The sequence below is a fragment of the Falco peregrinus genome, chromosome 1, assembly GCF_023634155.1.
Source record: "Falco peregrinus isolate bFalPer1 chromosome 1, bFalPer1.pri, whole genome shotgun sequence".
Lineage (NCBI taxonomy): Eukaryota > Metazoa > Chordata > Aves > Falconiformes > Falconidae > Falco > Falco peregrinus.
This window is the reverse complement of record NC_073721.1, coordinates 79,413,997-79,439,476: the sequence shown is the minus strand read 5'-3', so window position 1 is coordinate 79,439,476 and position 25,480 is coordinate 79,413,997. Positions and strand designations below refer to the sequence as shown.

The window sequence follows — 25,480 nt, the reverse complement described above, 5'->3', positions numbered from 1 at the left end:
TAAACGCAGCGCTGCCCCTGCACCCGCTGTCGCTGTGCCCCTGTTCCCGTCCCCCTTGGCGCCTTGCCGTTGCGGAGCCGCGGGGCTGGGGCCGCGATCCCGCCCGCACGGAGGGGACAGTTTTACGTCCCGTTCACCCGTGCCGCAGAGGGGGCGGCAGCCCCAGCGCGGGGCGCGCAGCAGCGCGAGGCTGGACCCCCGGCCCCGCACGCGGCGTTAGCGGGGCAGCCCGGCACTGCGCCGCTCGGCTTAGCGGGAACTAAGCAGCTGGATGCTGCGGGAGGGGCTGGAGCTTAGCACAGCATCCCTAGGGAAAAACCCAAAGCCCGCAGCCAAGCGCCACCGGCTCGCTAGAAGAGACGAGCAAGCAGAAAGGCGGGGGCGGGGTGGGGGGTGTTAAAGACCGGCTTCCCACACTCCGGGGCTTTGTGCCGCGCCGGGGCCGGCGGGCACCGAGAGGGCTGCCCCGGCCCCCCGCCCGCCCGCTCCTACCCGCGGAGCTCCCCCGCCGCCGGGGCAGCGCCGCCTGCCCGGGCTCCTGCCGCCCCCTGCCGGCCGCGGGCTCCCTCCCGCCGGGGCACAGCGCGGCTGCGCCCCCCGCTCCCCGCAGCGGAGCCGCACGGGAGGCCCGGCCCCCTCGGCACGGCCAGCGGGCGGGAGGCGCCCCCAGCCCCCCCGGGCTTCCCCCCAGCAGGGTCGCTGCCGCCGCGGCTCAGCGCCTCGGACGGCCCCGAACAGCCCCGGCGCTCGGCCAGGGCCGCACGGAGGCGAAGGGGCGGCCGCAACGGGCCGGCCCGTCCGCGCAAGCGGCGCCCGGCCCGGCGTCCCGGCGTCTGCAGCCCCCGCGGGGGTTGCGCAGCAAAGGGGAGAAGGGCTGAACCGCCAAGAAAAAGGGTCCCGCCGCGGCGGGAGAGGGAGCTCGGCCTCTGCCCCCGGGAACCCCAGCCTTCCTCGGAGGGCACAGCAAAACCCAGTTAACCTCATCGCGCCAAGAGGGAAAATACGCCTAAGAGACGCTCAGAAGTAAAGGTGGCAAGGCGCTGCTGGAAGCCGTTACCATCTTTCCACACCGAAATTATTTTTCAGGGAAAAGCCGATTCACAGGATGGTGCTACAAGCACCTGGGGCATTCCGAGGGAGCCAGGTGAGAGGTGGTACGCTGGCACAGACCAAGCGCACGTTGCTGAAGCAAAGGTCCTGCTCCCAGTTGCCAGACAGCGGCTGACATGGACACAGTCCTGGAGCAAAGGAACTGGGCTCCTCTCAGGCAACATAAACTGGTAAATAGACCTGAACCACGAACTGGAGGCTCTATACCCCCCCTTTTTACCGGCTGCAATCCTTGGGCTAACACTAACTGCAGTGCAAACCCCTTTTCTTGTTACCCTGCATCATGCCTGAAGTGTTGCTTGGGGCCTTTTTTGACATTGTCACTATTAAATACAGCTGGAAGAGCAGCTGCTTCCTGTAACTACATCAGCCACAGACCTGCTGCTCTCTTGACAGAGAGGCAGTAGCTTTTTTAAGAAAAAGGACTTGTTTTTCCCTAAGAACACTTGTTATATATTCATAGCCTCCTCTATCATCCATAAAGGCAGGCCTGGAGCAGCTGTTGGGCAACTCACCACATCTAGTACAGGCAAACAGAATCAAGTTACCAGGACATGGAAAACACTGATATTTTTTTTTTTTAAAAAAAGGAAAGATCCAATCTTTAATCTGAAATACCCAGAGCTGTCCAATGAATAAATCACCATCATTTTTGTAGTTGATGTTCTAACTCAGACAAGATGATGCTGTAATTCTCTGTACTAGCTGAAGAAACTTGAGACAGTATCTAGACAGCAGCTGAGTATTTTAAAATTAATATCAATAATCTTGTATCAATAAGTGCTTCATGTAAGCACAGCATCCATCAGGACTTTACACAGTGCTGCACTTGGCTACCAGATCACAGACAGCAGAAAGTTAAGATTTCTAACTTTTAATCACCAATTAAACCACACTAGGTAAAACATTTCCCTGGGAAGTATGAAGAATGGAAAATTACTGAGCATAAAAACAGTAAAGTAGTGGTCTGTGCTTTGAAAGAGATTCAGAAAGAAGGGAAATCATCATACATACCGAAAATGCTTTCACAGACAAGAGAAAAACAATTTAACGGTAGAAGAGGACACGTGGCACTCTTATTTATGTAAGAGTGTGATAACAGGTATAATGCTGGCAGTAAAATAGGAATAACCAAGGCTCATCTTTCTACTACTACAGTTACATAAGAAATGATTTTAAAATAAAAGAATCCTTCATTAAAGGGCGATTTGAGTAAAAAAATAAGTCATTACAGGGAATCTGTGAGAATGACATCTTGAAAGAATACAATAGTGCAATAAATGACAAGTGAAAAAAGTTTTATTTCTCAGTGTTTGTCCACTGTCAATACTGTCCTTTTGCTGCAACATGTTGCAAAAAACCCTCTGCCTTTTCCAATTTAAACAGCTACAATATTTACAGGCTGTTTCCAATAACACACGCAGACACATACACACTCACAGACACGCAGGTACATATATCCCTATCCCTGGCAAGGTATCCATTTGCTGGTAGAGGCAATATATATTTCCATTGTCCATTAAAAACCAAAGCCATCCTCTTGTTTATGCTCTGTTCTCCCTCCATTTCCTAACCAGCAGCTTATTGTCCAGCTCTTGGGGTGTCTGTGTGATGAGTTAACATATCCAGCTACTTGATCGCCATCTTTCAGAATTGTGGACTAGGTGTACTGGGATTATCTATTCAAACTGTACATACCAGAAGTCATTGCTTATATTCAGATGTTTGTGACCGAGTGATGTATGTATATTACCAAAAATCTTTTGGAGCAGCCATCTTAACCACCTTTTTGGAAATATGCACATCATGCTGGGGTGAAACAAGCCACATGCTTTACTTTCCACCAAGGTGTTATGTACCCACATTTTTACTAAGGCACCAGTAATTACCAGTATAATTTCTGAAAGACTCCAGCGCCACTGGATGTACTGCATTAGATTATCAAATAGCAAGCCAGACAAGAATAGATGCCTATATAATAGGTATAAAATTCCTTAATAAAATTAAGTACATGAAACCTGTGGTGGTATAACACCAAATCCAATGTAAATTGAGTAATATTTGAGTAGTACTGTCAATGGTAAAAAATGCAATCTACCCTCCTTCATTTTGCAAACGGAGAGTTCTGTAACTGGGAAAGATCCTTAAAGCAGTGTCATTCTATCTGCACTCCCGGGTGGTGTGGTGGTCTGTGCGTTATCAGAGAAACAATCTAAAGTTGAATCCAATTGTAAGGAATCTCTTCTCCTCCCTCACCCAAGTCCAGACAAAGCTTAACGGCCACTTGCCAAACAGCCAAGGGCATGGACCTGTGCCACAAGTCTTCATCTTTCACCTCACCAGTCATCTAGGCTTCTTGAAGACTTCTTCAGCTCCTAAAGGAACTGTGAACATGGGGGTAAGGAGTGCCTGGTGATGAACTACACAGCTGACCAGAAAACAGAGATCACCACTCAGAAACATGCCAACATCCCAGGTAAAGTGGCTGTAGGACCATTCCACCAACCTGCATGGACTTACCTCTGAAAATCATCGTTACCTCCCCACTTGCTCCGCCAACTCTGAAATCATTTCACAAAAACTGAATCATGAGAGATCCCCAGCACTCATCACAGGTACCACACAGTGCAAGTGGCACAGAAGTCTAGGTGTCATCAGTGGTGTCACATAGATTTTCGGACTTGCTTTGTTTTAATCAGAACATTTTAAAAGATTTTACAGGGAGGTGAAATGGGAAGAGGTTTTAAAAAATAAAGTAGCAGCCATTTTTAGCAATGAACATAAACTGATTAGTGGAGTTTTCAACCATTTTTCTGTAGTAAGAGTATTTATTTCAGGGAGCAGTAAGTCCTTACGTATGTATGCGTAAATACCACCTTTAAAGAAATCTGAGAGAAACAAAATAGATCAGGGTCTATCTGGAAGCTAAAACAACAGGACTTAACTGGAATGTTCTTATGACAAAAGAGTACCACACAATGCAAGTGGACAGAGTTAAAGCACTCATCTATAATGGGTTTTCATGAAAGCTTAGAAAGATTTAAAAAAATCTGCTCTATGCTGAACTCAATCTGGACTGACAGGATTAATTTGAAAATACCCATCTTTTCCATACTCGCAGCAGGAGAAAAAAAATATTACGCACCAAGAAAAAGGCCAAAGAAAAGAAAAGATGAAATTATCTCCATTTAGAACAGATGTTTCCGTGGACAGATCCACCCTGTGTGGAGGTAGGAAAACACAAACACAGTTTTATCACTTGCACAGTGGAAACCACGACACAAACTTTGCACAAACTAACATACAATCATATATGAATCTTAAGAGTTCAGAACACAGGAAAACTTTAAACCAATTTTCCAAAGCCTTGTGGAAGAGTGAAATTTGAGCTAGGTGGCTTCTGTGGAGCAGATCTGGAATATATATGGGCACTACATGAATGGCTTCACAACAGGTGTTTGCTGAATATCTGAAAGAAGGTATCATTAACCTGCTAACTGGCCATACTGAAATCCATCTCCTGAAGGCAACCTACAAAAAGCCTTAAGATTAAAAACAAATAGAAAGATCCATCAGTCCTCTTTTCCCCTTAAAATAAGCCTTTCTTCCCCATCTGCTGTTTGTTGATCCAATTCCAGGCAGTAACATATTCTCTAGAATTTTTATGTTAACAAGCTATTAAATCCTATCATGTCTACTACCAGCAACGGACATAGTCATTATCTTGCCCTGAAGAGAGTGAAAGATTATTCAGAGCCAGTGTTACATACTGAAAAGTTGCTTCAGTCAAGTTTAAAAAAACACCCACAAACATAATTCAAAACCTATGTATTTTGTTTTTCAGTTGTTTACCTCAAGAAAAAACAAACTTGTGTAATTAATATCAAATGGGGGCCTATTTTCAAATTCCTCTTCCTAAAATGAAGCAATATTCCTAGGGATAAAGGAAACCCTGTAATTACCTGAAGGGAAGGACAAAAAATAAAACCTTAACTAAAACATCTTCAATTCAAAACTTACACATTTTCTTTGTTCCCGACAGCAACATTACCAGACTGCTGAGGAAGGTTCGTCTACTGTACCACATTTTCAGATATGCAGGAGATGAATTGAGCTACGCTATTATGTGCGCACATGATAAACTATGTGGCACAGCAAAATTATTTCAACAGTGGCAGATCCAGAACTGTGCATTTATACCAAGATTAAATGGGACTGCATATACATAAACCAAATAGCAATATGCAACTGTAAGATGCACAGTACTTCCAGTACAAGTTTGCATAGTACACGATGTAAGCAAGGTCCTGGTATAGTTCACCAGGAACGGTATCTAGAATTGACCAGCTACCAGGCACAGACTTACCCTTTCACGGCTAGATGCCATAGTGATTTGAGTCGGAATACCGTATTTCTTAGGTAGCTGTTTCTTCCTTTGTTTTTTTTCCTCATTCCATATAATTTCACTCTTACGCTAGGTACATAATGGACAAGGTTTCTCTGATGTCAGAGAAAAAAATTACAATAACCTCTGTGGTATATCAGAAGTCTCTTCTGGTTACGTTACACAAAGAAGCAGAGGTGACTGGGAAGAAGATGGCTGCTCCCAAAAGCTAGGACTGTGTGCAGTTTCCCCACAGAGTCCTATATAATTACAGGTCAGAAACAGGAAACAATCACAACAGGTACATGTTTTTTCTTACGGATTAAGAGAAGTGAGTCATAGGAACTGCAAGTCAAGAACAAACCAGTTTCCCTCTCACACTCCCATGATAGTTCTGAGTTACTTGTTTCCCTGAATACACACTTTAAAAAAAAATACAATAAAACCTAGGATATGTAACACATGAATAATTCAACTTCACAGTTATAAATACTCAAATTACACTTACATAGAATATATAATCACAGAAAATAAAATTCAAGTCATAGAAAAGAATGAAGACTAAAGGGAAAGAAAAGGCAAGGTGGTAAAGGTGATACAAGTTTAGGGCTGTGCCTTCTACAAAAGCTCTTTAAAAGCTGAAGTCAAGTTTTTGTTTGAGTTTTTTTTTTGTTTTGTCTTTGGGGGTTTTGTTGTTGCTGTTTTTAGTTTATAAATTGGATGGAATAAAAAAAAACCAACTTGCAAGCATCTACAAAGTAATCATGGACCTGCATCTCCCCCTACAAAACTCAAACAACTGTCTCTGCCAGAGATGAGCCAAAGAAACAACATAGTAGCCAGCTCTGGGTGTAAAGAAGCAAAGTAGCTACCGCTAGCGAAGGGAGGACAGATGAAAGGTAGTAGTAGATCAGGGTCCACTTTAAAGCTAGATGTGTTGTACAGATTTGGGGTACCACTGCCACCACAATAGGCTGATGTAGCACAGGGATACTCAGGTGCTTTTCTATGTATTTGTTATTTTACCGTTTATTGTAAAGAGGATGCAGCAAATGCACTTGTACGAAATACAGAACATAGAACCAAACCCATGGCACAGCCCTTACCATCAACATGTATATGGAGAGGGAGGGGATTAATCCCAAAGGCAATTTAAATAATGGTATTTTATATACTTATATTTATATATATAAATAAATGTTCTCAGCAATCTCAGGGTTGTTTTAGTGCATTGCTGTAAAAAAATTAGTGCAGTTCTCATTAATGTTTAGCTCATTAAGGAATAAGAATCTATACATCTGTTCAGTCTCTTCTTGCCACATCGAAAACCCTTACACTGTTTCACCAAACTGAAGGTTTGTAGTCAATTTCTTTAAAATAAGGTGGATGAATTCCACACACTCTGTGACAAGACATGGTATTTTTTGGCAAAACAATTAGAAAAATATGAGGTGCTCTGATCTTAGAACTGAAAAGTTTGTGATTTAAAGCATTATGCAATGCATAAACAAAATTTATAAACAAAAAGATATGTCTCAACAAATCTATCCTTCATGCAAATGTTTCTTCAGCAGCTAACAACTTAAAAAAATTTCTTACACTTGCTTATTTGGGTAAAGGGACTTGGACAAATCTGTGTTTCAAGTCCTCTCCTGCAACTGGACCGAAGTTTCATGTCCTGGGAGCTGCTTCTTCTGGACCCTTCTCTCTTCTGAACCATTGGAGAAGGGGAAGTTTCAGTCTCAGAGATTTACACTTCAGCCCCAAGTTCAAGGACTCCAGTTTCAACAACAGCAACATATTTATCTTCAATTTGAACCAGCAGGATGGTTTTATCTATATGGGACCGACTACTTGGATCTCTGCTGCAAGGCACCCAGCGGTGAATCACCTGAGGGGAAAAAAAAACCCATTTATAATAAAATGTAAGTTCCATAGGGAAAGCTGCCATATCAAAGTTGTGGCTGATAATTCAAGACCCTTACAGGGCAAAAGGAGCAGTAACATAAGTGCCATACTGACTGAGCTGCTTGGTTTTCTGTGACAGCATACACACAGATAAACTACTCAGTCTTGCTGGAGATCTGCAGCTTACCTGAGAACAGCCAGCCTTTGATTTGATTTCAGCAGGAACAAGTAACTTGACCCAAATCAGAACCAAACAGTTCATGCAAAGTGAGTTAACAATTGAAAAAAGTGTGCATGTACAGATTTGGGATATTTTCATGCTCTAGCTGTAAAAGGCTAAAATACCCATTCTGTGTAACACATAATAGCAAAGAAACGTAGTTTATCAGAAGTTAGGTGTAAGCTGTCTCCAAGTCAAAACCCTTGTCCTATCATTGTTCGCTGCTTGCTGTAAATTCAAGGTTGATCTTTTAAATCAAATTATTCAAAGATAATTTTAAAAGATAAAATATTACAAAGAGGAAGGGTTTCTAGAAACTGCCAAACTACTGTCCCATATTAGTTTAGATCTACAGAATTCATGTACTTCAGTCTGCTGCTTCCAAGGATCCCACCTGATATTGACCATCAGACCTTTTCCCTAGGCCCTTATATGAGTTTGCATACGTCTGCGCAGCTGCCTCCATAAAAATACACCCTTAACTCCTGGGTGCCCCAAAGGAACACAAGGATGCTCTAGTAACATGGTTTTTAAGTATTGCTAGCTCCACAGAAATAGAATTACCTCAAATTTGCCAGTTGTGGGAAAAGAAACCGAAATTCAAGGCAAGGTAAAAAGCAAACAAAATTAATTTTACAAAGTCCAGGACAGTACAGTGTTCAAGAGTTCTAAAGATACAGGTAGGAAGAGAAGGACAGAAAACCACAAGTAATCTACATGTTCCAAAAACACATCCAAGAGACCCCCCTTAATTCTTACTATACCCAGCTGACAGCTGCCAATTTGTCTAACACTGGGTAAAGAAGATTCAGCTTTGCCCACTGCATGAGATCTGCACGGCATCCACGGGGAGAGCATTTCAGCCAGGGAAGCATGAAACCTTCAGTTCCCCTATTTGATACAACAGCACGGTATTTAAGCAGTCTGTTCATGTCATTAGTCTGTCCAAGTAAACTTTTGATGCTGTCAGGCTGGAGTCAGGCCCCAGACACATGAAACATTTCCCAGTAAAGTCCAAGTACTACATCTTGGCTGTCCAACTTCAAACCAGTGCCTTAGAGATAGCTAAAGGCTGACTCCAAAGGCATCAATGTTGTGGCCCCTTAAAAACTGTGTATAAGCAAAAGCTGTACATAGATCATAACTCTCTGCAACCACCCCCCTCACACTCAAGTTCTACCATCTCTTCTATCATGATTGGCATTTTTTTGATGCCCATGACTAGTAACATGCAAAATTACATCACTAGATAGTCAAGAGGTGGTAAGAATCTCTTGAGGGGGAAAAAGGTTCTTCCGCATGCCAGTGTCAGGTATCACAGAAAGATAATAGAGAATATACCTTAATCTTAAAGTCTGGGAAAAAATGGCTACCATACAAAGAGGATTACTAAATTTCATCTCCGTGGAGAAACCCTATAATGCCTTTGTGTACTATATATACTGTACTGTATATTTAGCAAAATAAAAGTCAAAGTTAGGAAACATGCTTTTTTCTATGTAGTAGAAAAGTTTTAAACAACTGAGTGCTGAACCTCATACCGAGAGCACTGACATAAGGCTTTGGCTGGTAAACTGCTTGATGAGCCGCATCTCAGCGGGTAAGTATCATTTCTGCTTGTCTGCAGAAAGGACAGCAGCTGCAGGATCAGGAAGGGAAGACTAACAGCTTTACTGATACTAGTATATTTAAACCAAAGGCAGCTGAAGCAGGCAGTGGAAACTGTGTCAATTTAAATCCTTTCCTCCTAATCACACCAGATGATCTGGTGCTTTCCCCCTTTCTTCTTGGGTTAAGAGATGTTCTTCTAAGAAAACCTGCCAGTGTACCAAAAATAGATGAGAAGCATTCAGAACAGCAGCTTACTCTGACCTTCAAATCCTCTTGTTTTAATCTTTCTGCAACATCAATCACTGCATGTCAGCATGCTGCAACTTGCAAAACACACTCTCAAACTCCTGAAAAACACCTGTCCATTGATACCAGGCAACAGGACATGTTTTAATACAACCCTTTACTTTCACCATCTTTACAACATGTTTGAATTGCAATATTAACAATGAAATTCCAGATGTGTAACATCTAAACACAACATAACCATGAATGTTTACAACAGCATTCTACTCCTAGGTGTTACCTACAAGGTAACCCCGTTATCTTAAGAATAATATTGTGGGCCATCAACTGTTATATGATTATTTGTGCAAGAAATTTATTTCCAGGGCCCTTCCTTCACATGCATATAACATCAAGGCAGATTTGGCATATGCTGTCTTATCAGCATATTCCCATTTCTTACCTGAAGTTTGCACATACATCCACAGTAGTATGGACTTTCAGACAGCAAAATCCAGCCCCTGAGTCAGATTTATAAATAACACCTCCAATTGAAGTAAGCAGTTAATCAAAGCAAATTCTTATGAACTGTCAGAACTGACATATTCCAAGTGAAAATACAGCTGTATTTGATGAACCAGTGCAGAGACAATGCCAGTGACTCTTCCTTTTACTATTTATCACCGAAAGAATACTCACTGGAGCATTTTCACAGAGACAAAGGTTTAAAAAACACAATAAAAAATAAAAATTAAAAAATGTATGGCTTGGTAAAAACCAAAAGGCCTCAAAGACACAGCTGGATTTTTTTCCTCCTTTTAGAGAGCCTAGATTGGAAAATAAGTTTTCTAATGTAGTTAATTTTTATAAGATGCAGATATAAAGCCCCTGGGGAAAAGGGAGATGGAGTTTTAAGTTATAGGCTTCCACAAGTTTTAGTTAGAGAAGATTTCCTTCTTAAAGGAAACACTCATCACATGCCTGTTACATAACAAAGACGTCTAAAGACAATCTTACTTGGCTCTGTTTTCATCAGAATAATTTAAAAAAGTACTGTTAACCAGTCTATTAAGGACTCATTGGTAGACTGACCTTTCGCTTGTGCTCAAGGATTGACAGTTTAAGGAAAGGAAAATGAAGGCTGGATGAATGAGTGTAATGCCTGAGACCTCATGACAAGAGCTGGAAGAAGGCAAGGAAGGAGAGGTGGTTGACAACATTTGTATCATCTTCCTGCATCTTTTTTTGATTACTGCTTCAGAAATAGCCCTCTGCTTCAAATTAGGATTCCAGACCTAGTCTGCCAGCAACAGTGACTTTGAGGACAGTTGCTGATCCAACTTACTACTATATCTTTGGCCTTGACATCCAGGCAGACTGCCACAGAATCAAGACACTGTCTTTCTTAAAATTAGCTTGTCAACAACAAGCAAAACTTACATGGCCTTCCATGCCTTCCTGAGGACTCCAGTCTTTCCAGCTGTTTCTTCCAGCTTTTAGCCGTATCACCTCATCTGGCCACTGCAGCTCTTTCCTTTTTGACACGTTGATCCCTTCCAGTACTTGACTGGGATCCATTAACTATAAGTAGGAATTGAGTTTTGACTGTTAGTTCAGCCAAAGTTTAAAAGAAACAGATAAACTGTAATCTTTTGCATACTTCCAGAGAACTTAACCCATAGAAACAGATTTCTGACCAACTTCAATATTGGAAACTCAAGCGCCAAGCCAGCAAAAAGCCTGAGCAACACAGAATTTGGAAATTGGGCTGTGGTCTCAGGCACAGCTGGCAATATACCAGTTCACAGCTGTTTCAAGCAGCAGCTCTGGTTCCCTTTCCCACCCCTTCTTTCAGTCACACTGGCTCATGGCAGGGTCTGAGGAGCTGACAACATAAGCACAGGCAGCACCATGGTCCAGTAGCAGGGAAGAGTTAAGTGATAATGAGCTGTTAAAACCAGCTCATCATTTCTTACAAAACATCTGAAGAAACGTGGTCTTGGAGAATTTACTATTGGACTGAAGAACTATTTATCAGTAGATAACTAACATAGTTAGTTGAGACCCACTTGTGTTTTTAAGTAAACTGGCATTTCCACAGGGGCAGCAGGAGAAAACTCCTGAAAACTTCTTCCTATTTAAGGACAGAGAGCCACGTAATGTCCACTATCCAAGGGCACAGGCCAACTTCGCCTGTATCCTCCTCACACAGAGGAACTAAACAGTTTCATAAGAGGGCCCTTGCCTGCAGACAAAAGCTATTAAGCACAGAACTGCAAAATGGATTTGTTAACTCTTGCCCACTATGATGCAGTTTACTAAGGATTACTCTAAAATGACATATACCAGAAATGAAATCATGTTTGTTATGATCTATCCTATTACATAGATTTCTTGAAGTTTCCCACTAATATACTGCCAAACACATGTACGTGGGGCTAATAAAAGCTAGAAGAGCAAGAACACAAATTTCTGGATTTTGACAAAATGAGTAAGGCTGCCATGATTAAGTTAATCAATGCTGTACTGTTTGCTGCTCAGTAAACCCAGACTTGTGGCAATAACCAAAGAATACATTCATATGAAAATGGATAAATACATATAAAAATGAAAGTGAGTAATTTTTAAACTTACTTTTGTGGAAAGTCTACGTGGTTTAAAAGAAAAAAAGCTAGCTGTTTTCTGGCCTGCAAATTAAGCTGTTTAGCTTCACGTGTTGCAATGAACAAAGGCAAAATTAAGTATGAAGTGGAAACGAGTTTAGCTGACATTCTCTAAGCTGCACTACAGCAAAATAGATAACTAATGTGAACAGGGACATTAAGCACGCAGAAAAGCTGGTTGTCCAGAAACCTTCTCCTCATATTAATTCCCCAAGTGTAACTGCACAATGGTTGTATACTGAGACACAGTGGTTTCAACAACATACAAGGCAACGCTAACAAAAGCATGTGGAAGCATAAGTTGAACTCGTTCTTCTGGACTATTCACCTGGATTCTGTAAATAACGTCATCCTTTTTGGCTTGCATTTGATTTGCAGGGCTTGCATTACCACCTGACTGAGTTTCAGTCGCATTACTCCCTCCTTCTGTCCCTAGAAAGCCCACAAGGGCATGCTGTTTACAGGCTGGGATGCTTTGGCTGGAGCTGCTAGAAGAGGGCAGTCCATGCTGCGCGCTGACCCCAGTCTGGCCAGTAGGTTCCATTTGGTTCACCATAGATAGGCGGGATTGGATGGATGATGGGAGGTTACGAAGGGATATCTGACTGGTGGAAGAGCGCCGACAAGGCACAAAGCCTGTTGTGGATGTGCGAAGAGATGAATGACGACTGCCGTAGCAATAAGATGAATGGCTAGCTACTGAGGCACGGGCAGGGGAATGTCTGACAAGGCTTGACTGCACAGAGTGAGAGCTGTGACTTGTGCCTAAAAGTAAAAGATACACAATCAGGAGAGTTCGATAAAGCCTCCCACACACATTAAATTGCCGACACGCAACTGTTTTATCTCTTGGATACAAAACTGATAAGTCTAGTCAACAACATCTGAAACAGCTGTATTGCATAAGATCTGTTGCATTTCATATAGCAGAGCATTCAAAGACATTCCATTCATCTTATCTAGGAATTTCATATTTTGTTCAATCCACAATCCATGCAAGACAAGTAGCTTGAAAAATGCTGTAGCCTTGCTCTTCCCACATTAACAACTTGTCTCTTAATATTAACGCTTCAGTTTCCCATACAGGCATTAAAGCAGGTAGAGATGTCCATGTTCCAAAATGCTAAATATTCTTTCTTAATATACTTGACTGCATGTTCAAAGATTGAATCAGAAAGTTTCTTAGAACAAAAGCTGTTTTTAAACAAGTTCAGAAAAACTTAATAGAAAAACTAATTCCTGTTTTCCACTTTAAGAGTTTATGAGCACTTGTGTCATTGCTTTTCCTGTACTAAGTACTTGCAGGTACCTCTCCACAGCTGATAAACCTAATTATGTTGTGTAAAAAAAGTTCATTCAACTACATACAATTTTATATTCTTTGTGAGTAAAGGCAGTGTTTGGAAAGCTTTTTCTCAGCTTTACCTCCTAAGTTTATCACCTCCTAAGTACAGATCGCTACGGACTCTTGGATAGGATTCAGCCAAAGTACTACGGAAATAGAGAAGCTATTCCACTGTATAAATCTGAAATATCAAGACATTCACAAAAAATGACAAGTTTATCATTTGCAGACAATATGACAGAAACAAGAAGATCCAGTCTGGAGAGATGCATTATAAAAAGTTATTTAACCTATTTTGCCAGCACAACTATAACCTTATTGCTCAAATCTCTGCGAACCTTGCATTGCATAAAACAGCACTGTAGTTTAAGACAAATGCAGTAGTTAACACTACATAATCAAGTCACTTTTGTTTGCTTTTCCTTTTAACTTAGGCCTGATCCAAAGTGGCTATAGGATTATACTTGTACAAAATTGTTGCTTTGTTGTATTTTAACTTTACCCAGAGTGGAGGGATGAGTTGGTGGATGAGCTGCAGGAAGAGCTGTCGGATGAGCTGCAACAGGAGGATGCTGTACTGCTCCAGGTCCCTGCCCTGTAGTTGCATTCCCTCCTCCTTGCGACACACTGCTCTGCGACTCATTGATAGTTGCATTGTTACTTGTGCAAGAAGCTCCACCTCCAACATCTGAATCTTCAATATTTCCACCACTATTGCAGCCAGCTCCGCAGCCTTTCCTTAGTCTGATAACAAAATGCAATTGACACATGAAGTCAGGATTCTAAGAAATGCCTTATGATGACAGCAAAAGGCTTTACTCAGCCCAGTCCACAGCATTCCCTAAAATCAGATAAAACTTGACTTTATTTTCTCAGAATATGCTCTGCAAACACAAATGCTGTTTTCTAAGAGATTGCGCTTTTCTTCATGACACCTATTCAAGTAACATTTATGGTAAGTCAAATGCTCATATAAAACAGTTTTTGAAAAATTATGCCACCTCTAAGTACAATTAAAATGATAAAATTCTAAGTATAAAATGCTGGTAGAACATCCTGGTTATTTTGCAACAATTTAGTAAAATTTATACTCCTTAACACACCAGTCAAGTGTATTCCTATGCTGCAGAATCTTTATCTATACAGATGACCAGCAAAAGGATGTTTGTTGGGGTTTGTTTGTTCAGTTTTGGTTTTTTTAATGTATTTTCTTGTTACCTTCAGTAATGTATTCACAGTTGTTTGAAGCACCTATTGCAATTATTTGAATCACATATTCTTGTGTGAATTTTGAATATTCAGACAGTAGGTTTGCCAATATTTTCCAGTGTATGTAACTACATACAGGCTTTTCACCACATTCTTTGCATTAATAAGTTTCAGATAGATACAAAACCCAGAACACTACTCCTCCCTTCAACTCCGATTTTTTATTATTTTTTCCTTCTGTCACACTCAAATACACTGAGTATTCCTTTCTAATTTCATTTGCCCTCGAAATCCAGAATCCGGAAACATATACAGCTTGGATCCAAATACCGTTCTGTGTCACACCTTCGCCCTTCTTTCCACCTTCACTTCCTCTCCATGTGCTGGACAAGCACATGACAACAGAAGACCAACACCACAGACTACAGTAAGCGTGACATTCTGGGGTGAAGCAGCACTTTCTGCTTTGATGTGCTGTAGATGTCCAAGTGTAAACGTAACCATCAGAACAGCTACAGGACTGTTTCAACTACAGCACCAGCTCCTGGAACTGGCAAGAACTGGGATGCACTTTTTGAAATACCACATACAGCTGCCACTACCGCTTTTGGGGCCACAGTCATAAGGGGCCAGATGTGCAGCAAAAGTTCTCGTGGCCTATAAAATACAGCACAGCAAGAGTTTGTACTGGGTGACCAAGGGGTCATGTGGAAGAGGGAGGATTGTATTATTGTTACTCCAGTTACTTGTTCTAGCTCTGACATACAGGGTATTTATAAACACTCACGAAATTCTGAACAGCTAAAGCCTGCGTTATGCTCTGTATGAGCATACCTTAACAACATTAATATCGGCACTTGCATGCTAAATATTTGCCAGACAGAATTGCAACCAAATAATCCTGATTCTGTGAAGATGGTATTATAGACTGCAAAAAGTGATGGTACTGAAAAAAAATAATACAAAAGTTGCCTTGTCTTTCATTATCAGACACGAAGTAAGAACTGAAGTCATAGTTCTTGCACCTAGACTTTGTTCTGGTTTTTCTGAGCTCTCATTTACATAGGTTTTAGCATATTACTTATATGCCTTGAAGATTAATCCTGTACCAAAGCAGTTGCCATATGCTACAGATGCACCTGAAATAACAATATATGAGCCGTGACTTTCATGTGACTGAATACTATAAATTATGCTGTGTTGGGTATGTATGAGACTAGTTAATGGAATCAGAGCATGAACACACACTAACGAGAACTCATTTCCTCAGCTCACCTGTGCCATGTAGACACTATGAAGTTTCTGATGTTTCCTAAGCTGATAGCTCCCCCAAGAATCTCCTTCAGCTGTTCATGACTATCTGAGTAGGAAGTAGTCAAAGGTGAGACGTAGATTGGGTATCCAATTGGCTGGTCACAAGAGGAGTTGATCATGTTCCTCAGAGCTTGCTTTGCATTTTGGATACTTCCTCTTTCTGGATTACGATTACGCAGGAAGACAAGCTCTTGCTGTTGTCCTGCCCACAGGCCACGCACACACTCCTTATTCACCTGCAAAGGCCAAGTAGAAAGGCTGCGTCAAACAGTGAGTGCGTGATGACTGCTTTGCTATACCTGGGCCTTCACAAGTGTATGTAATAATTGCACTGCAGAACTGCAAGCATTCTTAGTCACTTCTTCTAAAGGCTGAACTTATGGACACAGGCTGCAACCGTGAGAATAAAGCAAATCTAAGAATGGAATGAGGAGTAAAGTATTTTAAGTAAGGAACCGATGGTCTGATTAAATACTTCCACTATATGAGAAGCAGCAGCCCTAGCAATAACAGATCAGTGACAAAAATATAGTGATTTGAGTTGAAGTAGCAGTTTGGTATAGTTATTAAAATAAACCACAACACACTATCACATTGTGAAATGTGCACAAAGCTTACCTTAATGACCCTGAAACTGAGATACCGCTTATTCAGCATAATGATTTTATATTCATTGGTGCCATCATCCATCACGTGACGCAGAGCAAGGAGGGAGGGAGAATTGGAAAGAACTGCACTCCGCCAAGCAGGGTCCCCTTCATGTGCTATAACTAGATTTTCTTCATGGGTTGTTATGGCTTCGTAAAGGACAGAAGGATCATCATATTCATCCGGAGAAGTGAAGTGATCCTGTGTCCAAGAACACATGGTTCAGTAAGATATGATTAACAGTTCTGATTTCTACACACAGTTACGCCTAACATTTCACACTTCAAACTCCTGAAAGGCTCAGCACATTATGCAAAAACTAGACATAAAAAATATTAGATACAGACTAAAGAATACTGTTAAAGATGACCTCTTTTCAAACAGAATAGTTCTGTTTGCCTGTGTTTGATGCTTCTTTTAACCTAAACAAAAGAATTGGAAAGACCTGCTTATTATTGAGTCAAGTAAATTTCTGGTTGAGTATTACACTAAACTTGTATTTATACTGCCTGCAGAAGCATCTTAGTTTTAGCTTCTTTGCTTATTCACAAGTCTCCAACTGTAGAAAGCACTTAAGTAAAGCACTGATTATTCACTGAGACTGCATCACATAACAAAGCGATAAGAAGAAAGCCAGTAAGGTTTATCTGTATTTCCTATTAAAAAGGTCACATTAATACTCGATAACAGACTATTTCAGCATCAGATAACTATCACACAGCTTACATTACTACCAGTCAAACACAAAATTTGCAAGTTCAATTCAGTATAAGGTCACACTACTTCCTGATTAAAAAAGGGATAGTGGTTAATAGCTAAATTTCTAACGCTGGCTGAAGCCTGGATATGCTACTGCACTGCAAGCGAATATAAATCACCTTTTATAGATTAATATAATCACATTCAGATTTTTTCTATTGTTAGAGATATTTGTATTTTTCTCATTTTTCATTCTCTGACTTAATTCAAGCCCATTCTGCACAGTATACCCAAATATACTGAGAACACTTGAGAACTGCTGAAGTGGTACTTCTACTGGTTTCAACAATCACTTTGTAATTATTCTACTTCACTACATGTACTCCTAACATACACATTCTGCTAAATCCAGGGAGTTTGTGTTACACAAAAGAGCTGATTCAGTCACTGCTACCTTTGGGGGACTTCTAGATTCTGTAATGAAGGCAAAAAAAGAAACTATTATTAAAAAAGTACAACTAAAGATCTGCCTACTTAATATGATTTTCAAGCAATCTGTTTTTCTAGAGTTCCAACACTTTCCCGCCCTTCACAGAGTGCTTATCACTCAGCACATGCTTTTTCGTACTTGCTGAACTTAGTTAATAAGACACACCAGTCAGAATTTGAGATTGCTCATCTTTACCCTCAAGTTCACTATGAAGACCAACCCCAATTTTAGCTTCTAGAAAATCAACCTTCTCATTCTCACATGAAACCTTACTGATGGGATCAATGAGCAATGCCAAAGTGTCTGTCATTACAACACTTCAAAGCTAAAACAACAAGAAAAACCGCTCCCATTGGAAAAGAGAGCTGTACAGCTTCAAATGGCATGATAACCTTTTAAGCCAATTACAAACATGTGAGGAGGGGAAAGGAAGGGAAAATATTAAGAGAGGCTGTTCATAAGGGAATTACCTCTAGATGGGTATGAAACAGGGTTCTCTGATCTACAATTGATGTAACTGTCAAGCTCTGAGCATAAACTGCATTCCCTTCTCCTCTACATAACTTTCCATGCAAGTTACAAGAAAATAAAGGATAATACAGGATATTCCCTCATTTTCAGCTGTCCACATCAATCACGTGCCGTTTTGTGCTCTTCCTTTTTCTTTCTCCCAGGCACTTATTTTTAAATAACAAATGCACAGAAATAAGGGGGACTGGACACATCTTCCTGTGTAATCTCGCACCTGATGTAGCTTAAGTGACATCCGTATTCCAGGAACCACTACTTTCCTCAGCAACTCCATGTCAGCAAAGATCCATTCATCTCTAATTGAAGATATACGGAAGTCACCCTTAAATAGGGCATGCAGGCCATACAGGAAGGATTCCAGATTACTGTTGATGGGGGAAAGGCGGGGGGCGGGCGGAGAGGGAAGAGAGAAAAAAAAGGGGGGGGGGGGGGGGGGGGAGAGGAGGAAAACAGCCCAAATATTAATAGAAATACAAACATATCCACAATTATCATCATCATTGGTATTTTCTGCTTGTCAAGTTGTAGAGAAAGTAACATAATTCTTCTCTATAAAGATAGCTTACAAGATAATACAGGGAGAAAAGAACATATGAGTAAGGACATGTGTGTCAGCAAAGCCTGGACACTAGATGTCTATGTGCACTGCACAGGTAATGAAGAAACCATATGTGCAGCAGACTATTTACACAGACTAAATTAACCAGGAGCATTGTGAGGAATGCCTGACTACATTCTGAAGTTTTTTTAAAGAGAAAATGTTTCAGGCAATGTAACAGCACAACGGACCAGTTAAGGAAGGTACGTAGCTTCAGTTGTGCGGAATAAAAAACTTGACAACTTCCTCATGCTTAAAAGGCATTGTTTCTTTTACTAAGCTAAGGTAAGAGTGAAAAATCAGATATGCTCTGATCACTCTTGCAACTGCACATCTGGCAAGACCTTAAGGGGGCAATTAGCTGGTACTTAGAAGAATTAGTCAGTTTCCCTGAAAGCCAAGTAGGACAGGTTTTACAGTCAGCACCCAGATGACCGATAGCTTCCACATCAAATTAAGCTTCTTTTATTTATTTTTTTAAAAACCATCACCTTGTGATTTCCTGAAAAAAACCCCAATATTTTACATTGGCTTTCTGAAGTAAGTTGAGGCTGTCAGCCTGCAAGAAAGAAGTTGCCATATGATGACAAGAGTTGAGCTGAAGAAGATCTGTACGCAACTGCTTGCCACAGACTCCATTAGACTGTGAAACCCATCACAATGGTCTGGCCTAACTTCCATCAAGACGTGTGTGTTCTTCATTTTAAGAATCTGTCCTCTTCTTCCCCCTGTTTCCATATAGGACACATACTTGGAGCAGGAGATGAAGCTTACTTTTAGAACTAAACCAGTTCTTGGGTTTTTTGATCAGTTATAACTGGTCCTTACTCACACCAGAATTCTCACCTTGCATTAGTTCAATAAAACAAAATGCTCAGAATGAAGTTCTCCCTCATTTCCTGTTGTTTGGTTACATTTCCCTAGCTGTTATAATGAAGACAAGTTACATAGCATATCTACATTTAAGGAAAGATGACATTAAATATCTGTTTCTTTTATGAAGAGGCACTCATCTAACACCTAACCTAGGAACCCAGAGAGATTTTGAGGAAGGGAAGCTCATCACAACATCTCATTACCTAGACATATGATGTGAAGCTGTTCCCAACGCTCTCCGCCCCAGAACACACAGTCCGTAACACAATGTCACCAGGGGTGACTCTTTACTTGAATCCAGTGGCTTGTAATAACAAACAAACAAAAAAATAAAAGTCAGGTGAATGGAGCAAAGAAATTGCCACAGAAATCCCATTCTGCCAGAAGGCGTAACAAGACCCAAACATACAAAAGTACGTAAACTCAAGCATGTGTATGTATGTACCACACCAGTTACTTTTTCTCAGACTTTCCATAGGAATTATTTTTAAAAGTTTTGCAAGTACATAGAATACTTGTAGAGGCAGACACATGCATACTATACTTGAAGTAAGACAAACTGTAAGCTAAACAGATGTATGCGATGTTCCTCATCCATACTGTGTATCTTTCATTCAAACAGTTAATTAGCAAAATTATGAGGTTAAAACAAAAATATTTTCAGCAAACAAAGCGGATTCTCACTTCCTGGTTACGAGTATATAATTCTCAGTTAACTGAAAACTTCCCTGGACTATAGCTTTATTCGGGGGTGGGGGGAGGAAATCACCCTCTGCTCACAGCCAGTAGTAGCTGTACAGGATATACAATGCCCTAGATAACAGCATCATTCATTCAAGTGATTAAACCCAATTCTCAATATCTACACAAAATATTTCACAAGATTGTGACTTCGAGAGAAACAATTTTCTTTGGCTGTGTGTCACTTCACTGCAAAATACTTTACATCTTACTCCTGTTAAAATGGTCTTTTAATTAATCTATTACCTCCAAATTGAAACCGAATTCTGAAGTCTCAGAAACTTCATTAAAAACAAATTCCAATTACATTTCTGTCTCTCTAATAGACACATACAGGGCTTTTTTGTACACAGTAAGTCAAGGCTTTCCCCTACAAACATACTAATGTTTCTATTTAAAAAGGTAGAAGGCCTTGGAGAAGGGATGAATGTTTAAATATAGGATGATCTTTTTCCAAGCCAACAATTCCAGTGGTCCAAAGGAATAGAGTAGTATGACCACTAAGAAAGAAGTAGTCAAGGCTTAAAAGCCGACAACAGGTATTTGTTTTGGGTTTTTTTTGATTAAGTTAGGGCTGATTTGTAAGCCCTGGCATCTAAGCACAAAACTTCAATTCTATAAACACACCCTTCTGTATGTAGATACGTATCTGACTAAGATTCTACTGATTCATTTAGGCCAGTAAATGAAAATTGATTACTAAACAGGTTAGATCATACACTACTTACAGAATTTGTTTAAATTCACATCTCAGGAGCAGAAGATCAAAAGCAGTAACTACAAAATATTTCAGTTACAAATCTATTTTAGAAATCAGTATTAAACCAGCCTGTAAGGCAAACCAACAGGGAGGAAAAAGAAAATGAGGCCATCCTAGAATGGTAAACTGCCTTCCTCACATGTCCTCCTTACCTTTTCTCTGCGAGAACAGCAATATTCTATCCAGTTCAAATAGATCATACAGAAACTCTCTCTTGAGATCCCTGCTAGACGATGGTCATAATCCTCATCGATATTGGGGTTAAATGTTGGGTCTACATCAACATAATTGCGGTCTGTGCACAACCGCAGTCCTTCCTGCATCGTCTCATTTGCCAACCATTCCTCTAGCTTGGGGGATGTTGTGACATAATAGATGATTCCCTGAAACAGCAGTAGTTAAAGGTATGAGTCAGTATTGCAACAAGTCAGCAATCTCACTTGTTTGTATTCATTTGCATTATTTTCCTGGTAATGTAGGAAACTGATATACAGTACCATTTATTTAGCTCACAGATGCAAAACATTTGCACAGAACACATACGTGGGTTTGTATACATGCATATTTTTCAAAAACTGTCAAGATTTCTGAAGTATGTACTGCAGGAATAAGGAAAAGAAAAAAGGATAAGACAGAGCTCACTAATTTTTCAAAACCCGAACAAATACATAGAAATTTTTATCTAGTTAACATGGAGGCTTAGATATTGAGTTTCTAAAGAATTAAAATGCTAGATAAAAGACAAGACAGTTTAACACCCCTGTGTTCGGGGGAGCACAACAACTTGCACATGTGTGTGAATAAGTATCTTGAAAGTATTTCAACCTGGAAGTTTTCAGCTGTCTAAAAGAGGGTTATGAAACTTACGAAGCTTATGAAAGATCCCAATTACGAAACTGATGTATCTGAAGGGTTCCAAGGCCTAGAGTCCTCTTACAACTACAGGGGAGGGTTTGAAGGCTTTTTTCTTTATTATTTTATTTAAAAACAAAGATAGGTTTGGACAGCTTTTAAAAGACTGAAGCAGCTTGGCTTTCTCCTAAAGAAACACAGTTTATTTAACTTTTCATTTACAACACAGCTATTGCATCTGGGTAAAAGCTTCCAAACTTCTACTCCAGCTTCAGCAGGAAGGTGTCCCCTCTCTGTTCTCAACTACAGGGTCATTGTCCTGCTCATGCACCAGAGTATCAAGTATCCATCAGTACAGCAAACTGCCCTTCGTTGACAAGGGTGTTCATACATCTATAGTATATACCACATTCTATGATCCTTGCATGAAAGACATTAGAAGTTCAAGGCATTAAGCAGTTCCCAGATGTAATCCAGCCTACCTCCCCCCAAGGACTGTACTGATCTGAATCATACCTTCACATAGTAAGTGGTGAGAATTTTACGGAGATCAAAGACTTGAAGCATGGAAGCTGCACTGTTGTCAGTGATGCTGTAACCCTCCAGAACATACTTTGTCACAAGCACTTCCCAAGCCAGCCAACGCTGCCCAAAGGCAGCATTAAAGGAAAGCATGTGAGGAAGGTGGCCTGGTTCACAGCAACAAAAACCTTCATCTTCCTCTACACCTTCAGTGATGGCCTCTACTTCTCGTTGCTGGCAATAAGTTCCTTAGTAGAAAACGGAGGAAAGAGTTGGACACTTTTTACAATTGCTTTAACATTATCTTATGTTTAAGTGTTTAGAACCCAACCCATCTCCAATTACATTTCTGTAACACCAAGTGAACAATCTGCCAATGAACACAGAAGATTTGGATAACTTAATTCAGCGGTCCTCAAACTATGGCCCGCGGGCTGGATACAGCCCCCCAGCGTCCTCAATCCGGCCCCTGGTATTTACAGAACCCCCCTGCCGGGGGCTGGGGGGGAAACCAAGCAGCCACAGATGGCTGCCTGCCACTGCATCCACACGCCGGCCCCCTGGCTTAATTTATTATTGTAGATCACGTTTTAGTTACGTGTCTCAAGAATCAATTATGGTAGCCATGTTGCACTAAAATGGGAAGAAAGACTTGGCATGAACCCTGCTAGAGCAAGCTAGTTTTCCTCACAAGTGACATGGGCATAAAGAGGCCCTGTGGCCCATTTTCAAAGCAATTTTCAGGATGGAACTGAAAAAAACCTTAAAAGTTTCTAAAGCAGAAGTCCACTTTTTAGTAGAGACAGTTAAGGAAGTATAACATACTCACCTCTGAATTCAAGCCCTCTCAGCTGGAAGGTGACCAAGCCATTTCCTATCTCTATAAGGTGTACTAGTGCATTGAGGTAGTCAGAGGCTAGGATGAAGCAGTCCCCAGTACTATAGTTTCCCCACCGACCCAAAAGCAAGTCACCACACAGGCTGTGCTGAAGGGAACGGGTTAAATGTTCATAGAAGATTGAATTCAGGTTGTTATCATCTGAACCTGCAGAAGATTGGATTTGGATTATTATCTGAACCCACAGAAAATCATCAAGCTTGAATGTCAATTATCATTTCACATTAAATCCTACAATTTTTTTTAACAGCAACATTGTTTCAAGGTCATGCTCCATGCCCCACACCCTCTTTTTTTTTAAGGGACAACTATTCCAAATGAGTGGTAAGTGACATTTAGTATTTTCAACCAGTTTTTTTTCCCTTCTTAGTCACTCCTTCATTTTCCAAAATATTCCCTCAGTTCCACTCACACATCTCCAATGAATGTATTCCACGTAATGACGCACAAAACCAAATGAGCACAGAAGCATCTCAGTAATGACTGTTGTACTGATCTCATCACCATGACATTGAGACACCTTCAAAGAGCATTTGGCTTTTTTCAATTACTTAAGAGTAAGAAGCAAAACAGCTTAATGCATACTCTAATTATAAAGTAGTAAAGCAGGCACACACAAAGGTAAGGGGGAAAACAAAAAAGCTTATAGGAGAGACTAAAGAATAAAGCAGGAGATTATGGAGGAGAAAACACTAGACAGAACAACAGGAAGGCCGGAGAAGATCAGAGGGCAAACTGATCATAAATTCTACAAAAATCCTGTGAAAGCCATTTACATTTGAAAAAGAAAGCACTATCTATCCAAACTCTTCCCCTCCAAAAAAAAGAAACCATTAAAATCAGACTAAGGAAAGCTACCTGGATTTCGATCCAGCTGCGAAGCCAGTCTTGTATTTGAATGATCCACACGCTTTGTGCTGAAAATAAAATAAAGCATGCTTCATACAATGTATTACTGTAAGAAAATTGAAGGGAAGGAACTACTAACAGAATAAACATTGTAAAAAAAAAATAATCACAGTGAAATAGTTTCATAAAGTTACTTTAAACTTATTTTATATGCAAATGTGCTGTTCTTCTCATACATAAAAGTATTTCCTGTCTGTAACAGCACTATAATCCAATATCTAATAAAGTTTGTCCATAGAATGACCTTTACCTTTAGATGTAAGCATATGCATTTTTGATAGATACCATAAAACTTTGTCACAAGTAAACTTAAAACCAATTACATCAGCACAGCTAACGTTCCAGTAGACTTTACTGAAAGGGCAATTTTCAGAAAAGTATTATTTCATTGGCTAAAGTTACAACTTTAACTCTTTAATGTAAGATTTGGAACATTGTATTTAAACTGTCCAAGTGTTAGAAGGAAAAAACAGCAATCAAGTAGTGAAATGAAAAATTAATTCTCCAGAAATACCAGAACTATCTGTGCTGTTTATCTAACATTTTACTGGTCTGATACTCCATCAGCAACAGCAGACTTCAGACAAATAAATGACAGAAAGGTAGTAAAAGATTTTTCATGTTGGATTATACCGGTCCCACCCTGATAAAAAAAGATTTACTTTAAATATTTTTGTATTGAGGTTAGCCAGTTTTAACTGTGACAGGATATGGAGCAATAATGAACACAGGTCAAATATAGTTATAAACTGCCCCCTCAAAACCTTTCTGTGTATCAATTCACTTTCTGATTAAAATTGCACATTACAATATCATAATTTTTATATTCAAAACAATTACCAGAATGGCATAGCTCTAAGTAGAAATTACTTAGAAAGATAAAGCAAATGTTGCTAGTATAAAAACCAGCTGCTACAGTATTTCAGAAACAAGTTCACTGAAAACTTGCAGTGCTAGTTTTCTCTGG

At 40.4% G+C, this 25,480-nt stretch overlaps 1 protein-coding gene across 8 annotated transcripts in view; it reads right to left on the bottom strand.

Moving 5' to 3' along the window:
- Window positions 1-2,391: 2,391 nt before the first annotated feature.
- Window positions 2,392-25,480, bottom strand: part of PCNX1 (pecanex 1) — a 92,170-nt gene continuing 69,081 nt past the window's right edge. For all 8 annotated transcript variants that reach the window (XM_055806543.1, XM_055806656.1, XM_055806760.1 and 5 more), the window contains 12 exons: window positions 24,463-24,521; window positions 23,536-23,751; window positions 22,701-22,954; window positions 21,485-21,715; window positions 20,035-20,135; window positions 18,572-18,722; window positions 16,608-16,838; window positions 15,951-16,225; window positions 13,969-14,210; window positions 12,450-12,886; window positions 10,899-11,039; window positions 2,392-7,385 (listed from right to left, as the gene is read on the bottom strand). In XM_055806543.1, coding sequence (XP_055662518.1) covers window positions 7,245-7,385; window positions 10,899-11,039; window positions 12,450-12,886; window positions 13,969-14,210; window positions 15,951-16,225; window positions 16,608-16,838; window positions 18,572-18,722; window positions 20,035-20,135; window positions 21,485-21,715; window positions 22,701-22,954; window positions 23,536-23,751; window positions 24,463-24,521 — 2,479 coding nt within the window. In that variant the 3' untranslated portion in view covers window positions 2,392-7,244. The remainder of the gene's footprint in view (window positions 7,386-10,898; window positions 11,040-12,449; window positions 12,887-13,968; window positions 14,211-15,950; window positions 16,226-16,607; window positions 16,839-18,571; window positions 18,723-20,034; window positions 20,136-21,484; window positions 21,716-22,700; window positions 22,955-23,535; window positions 23,752-24,462; window positions 24,522-25,480) is intronic.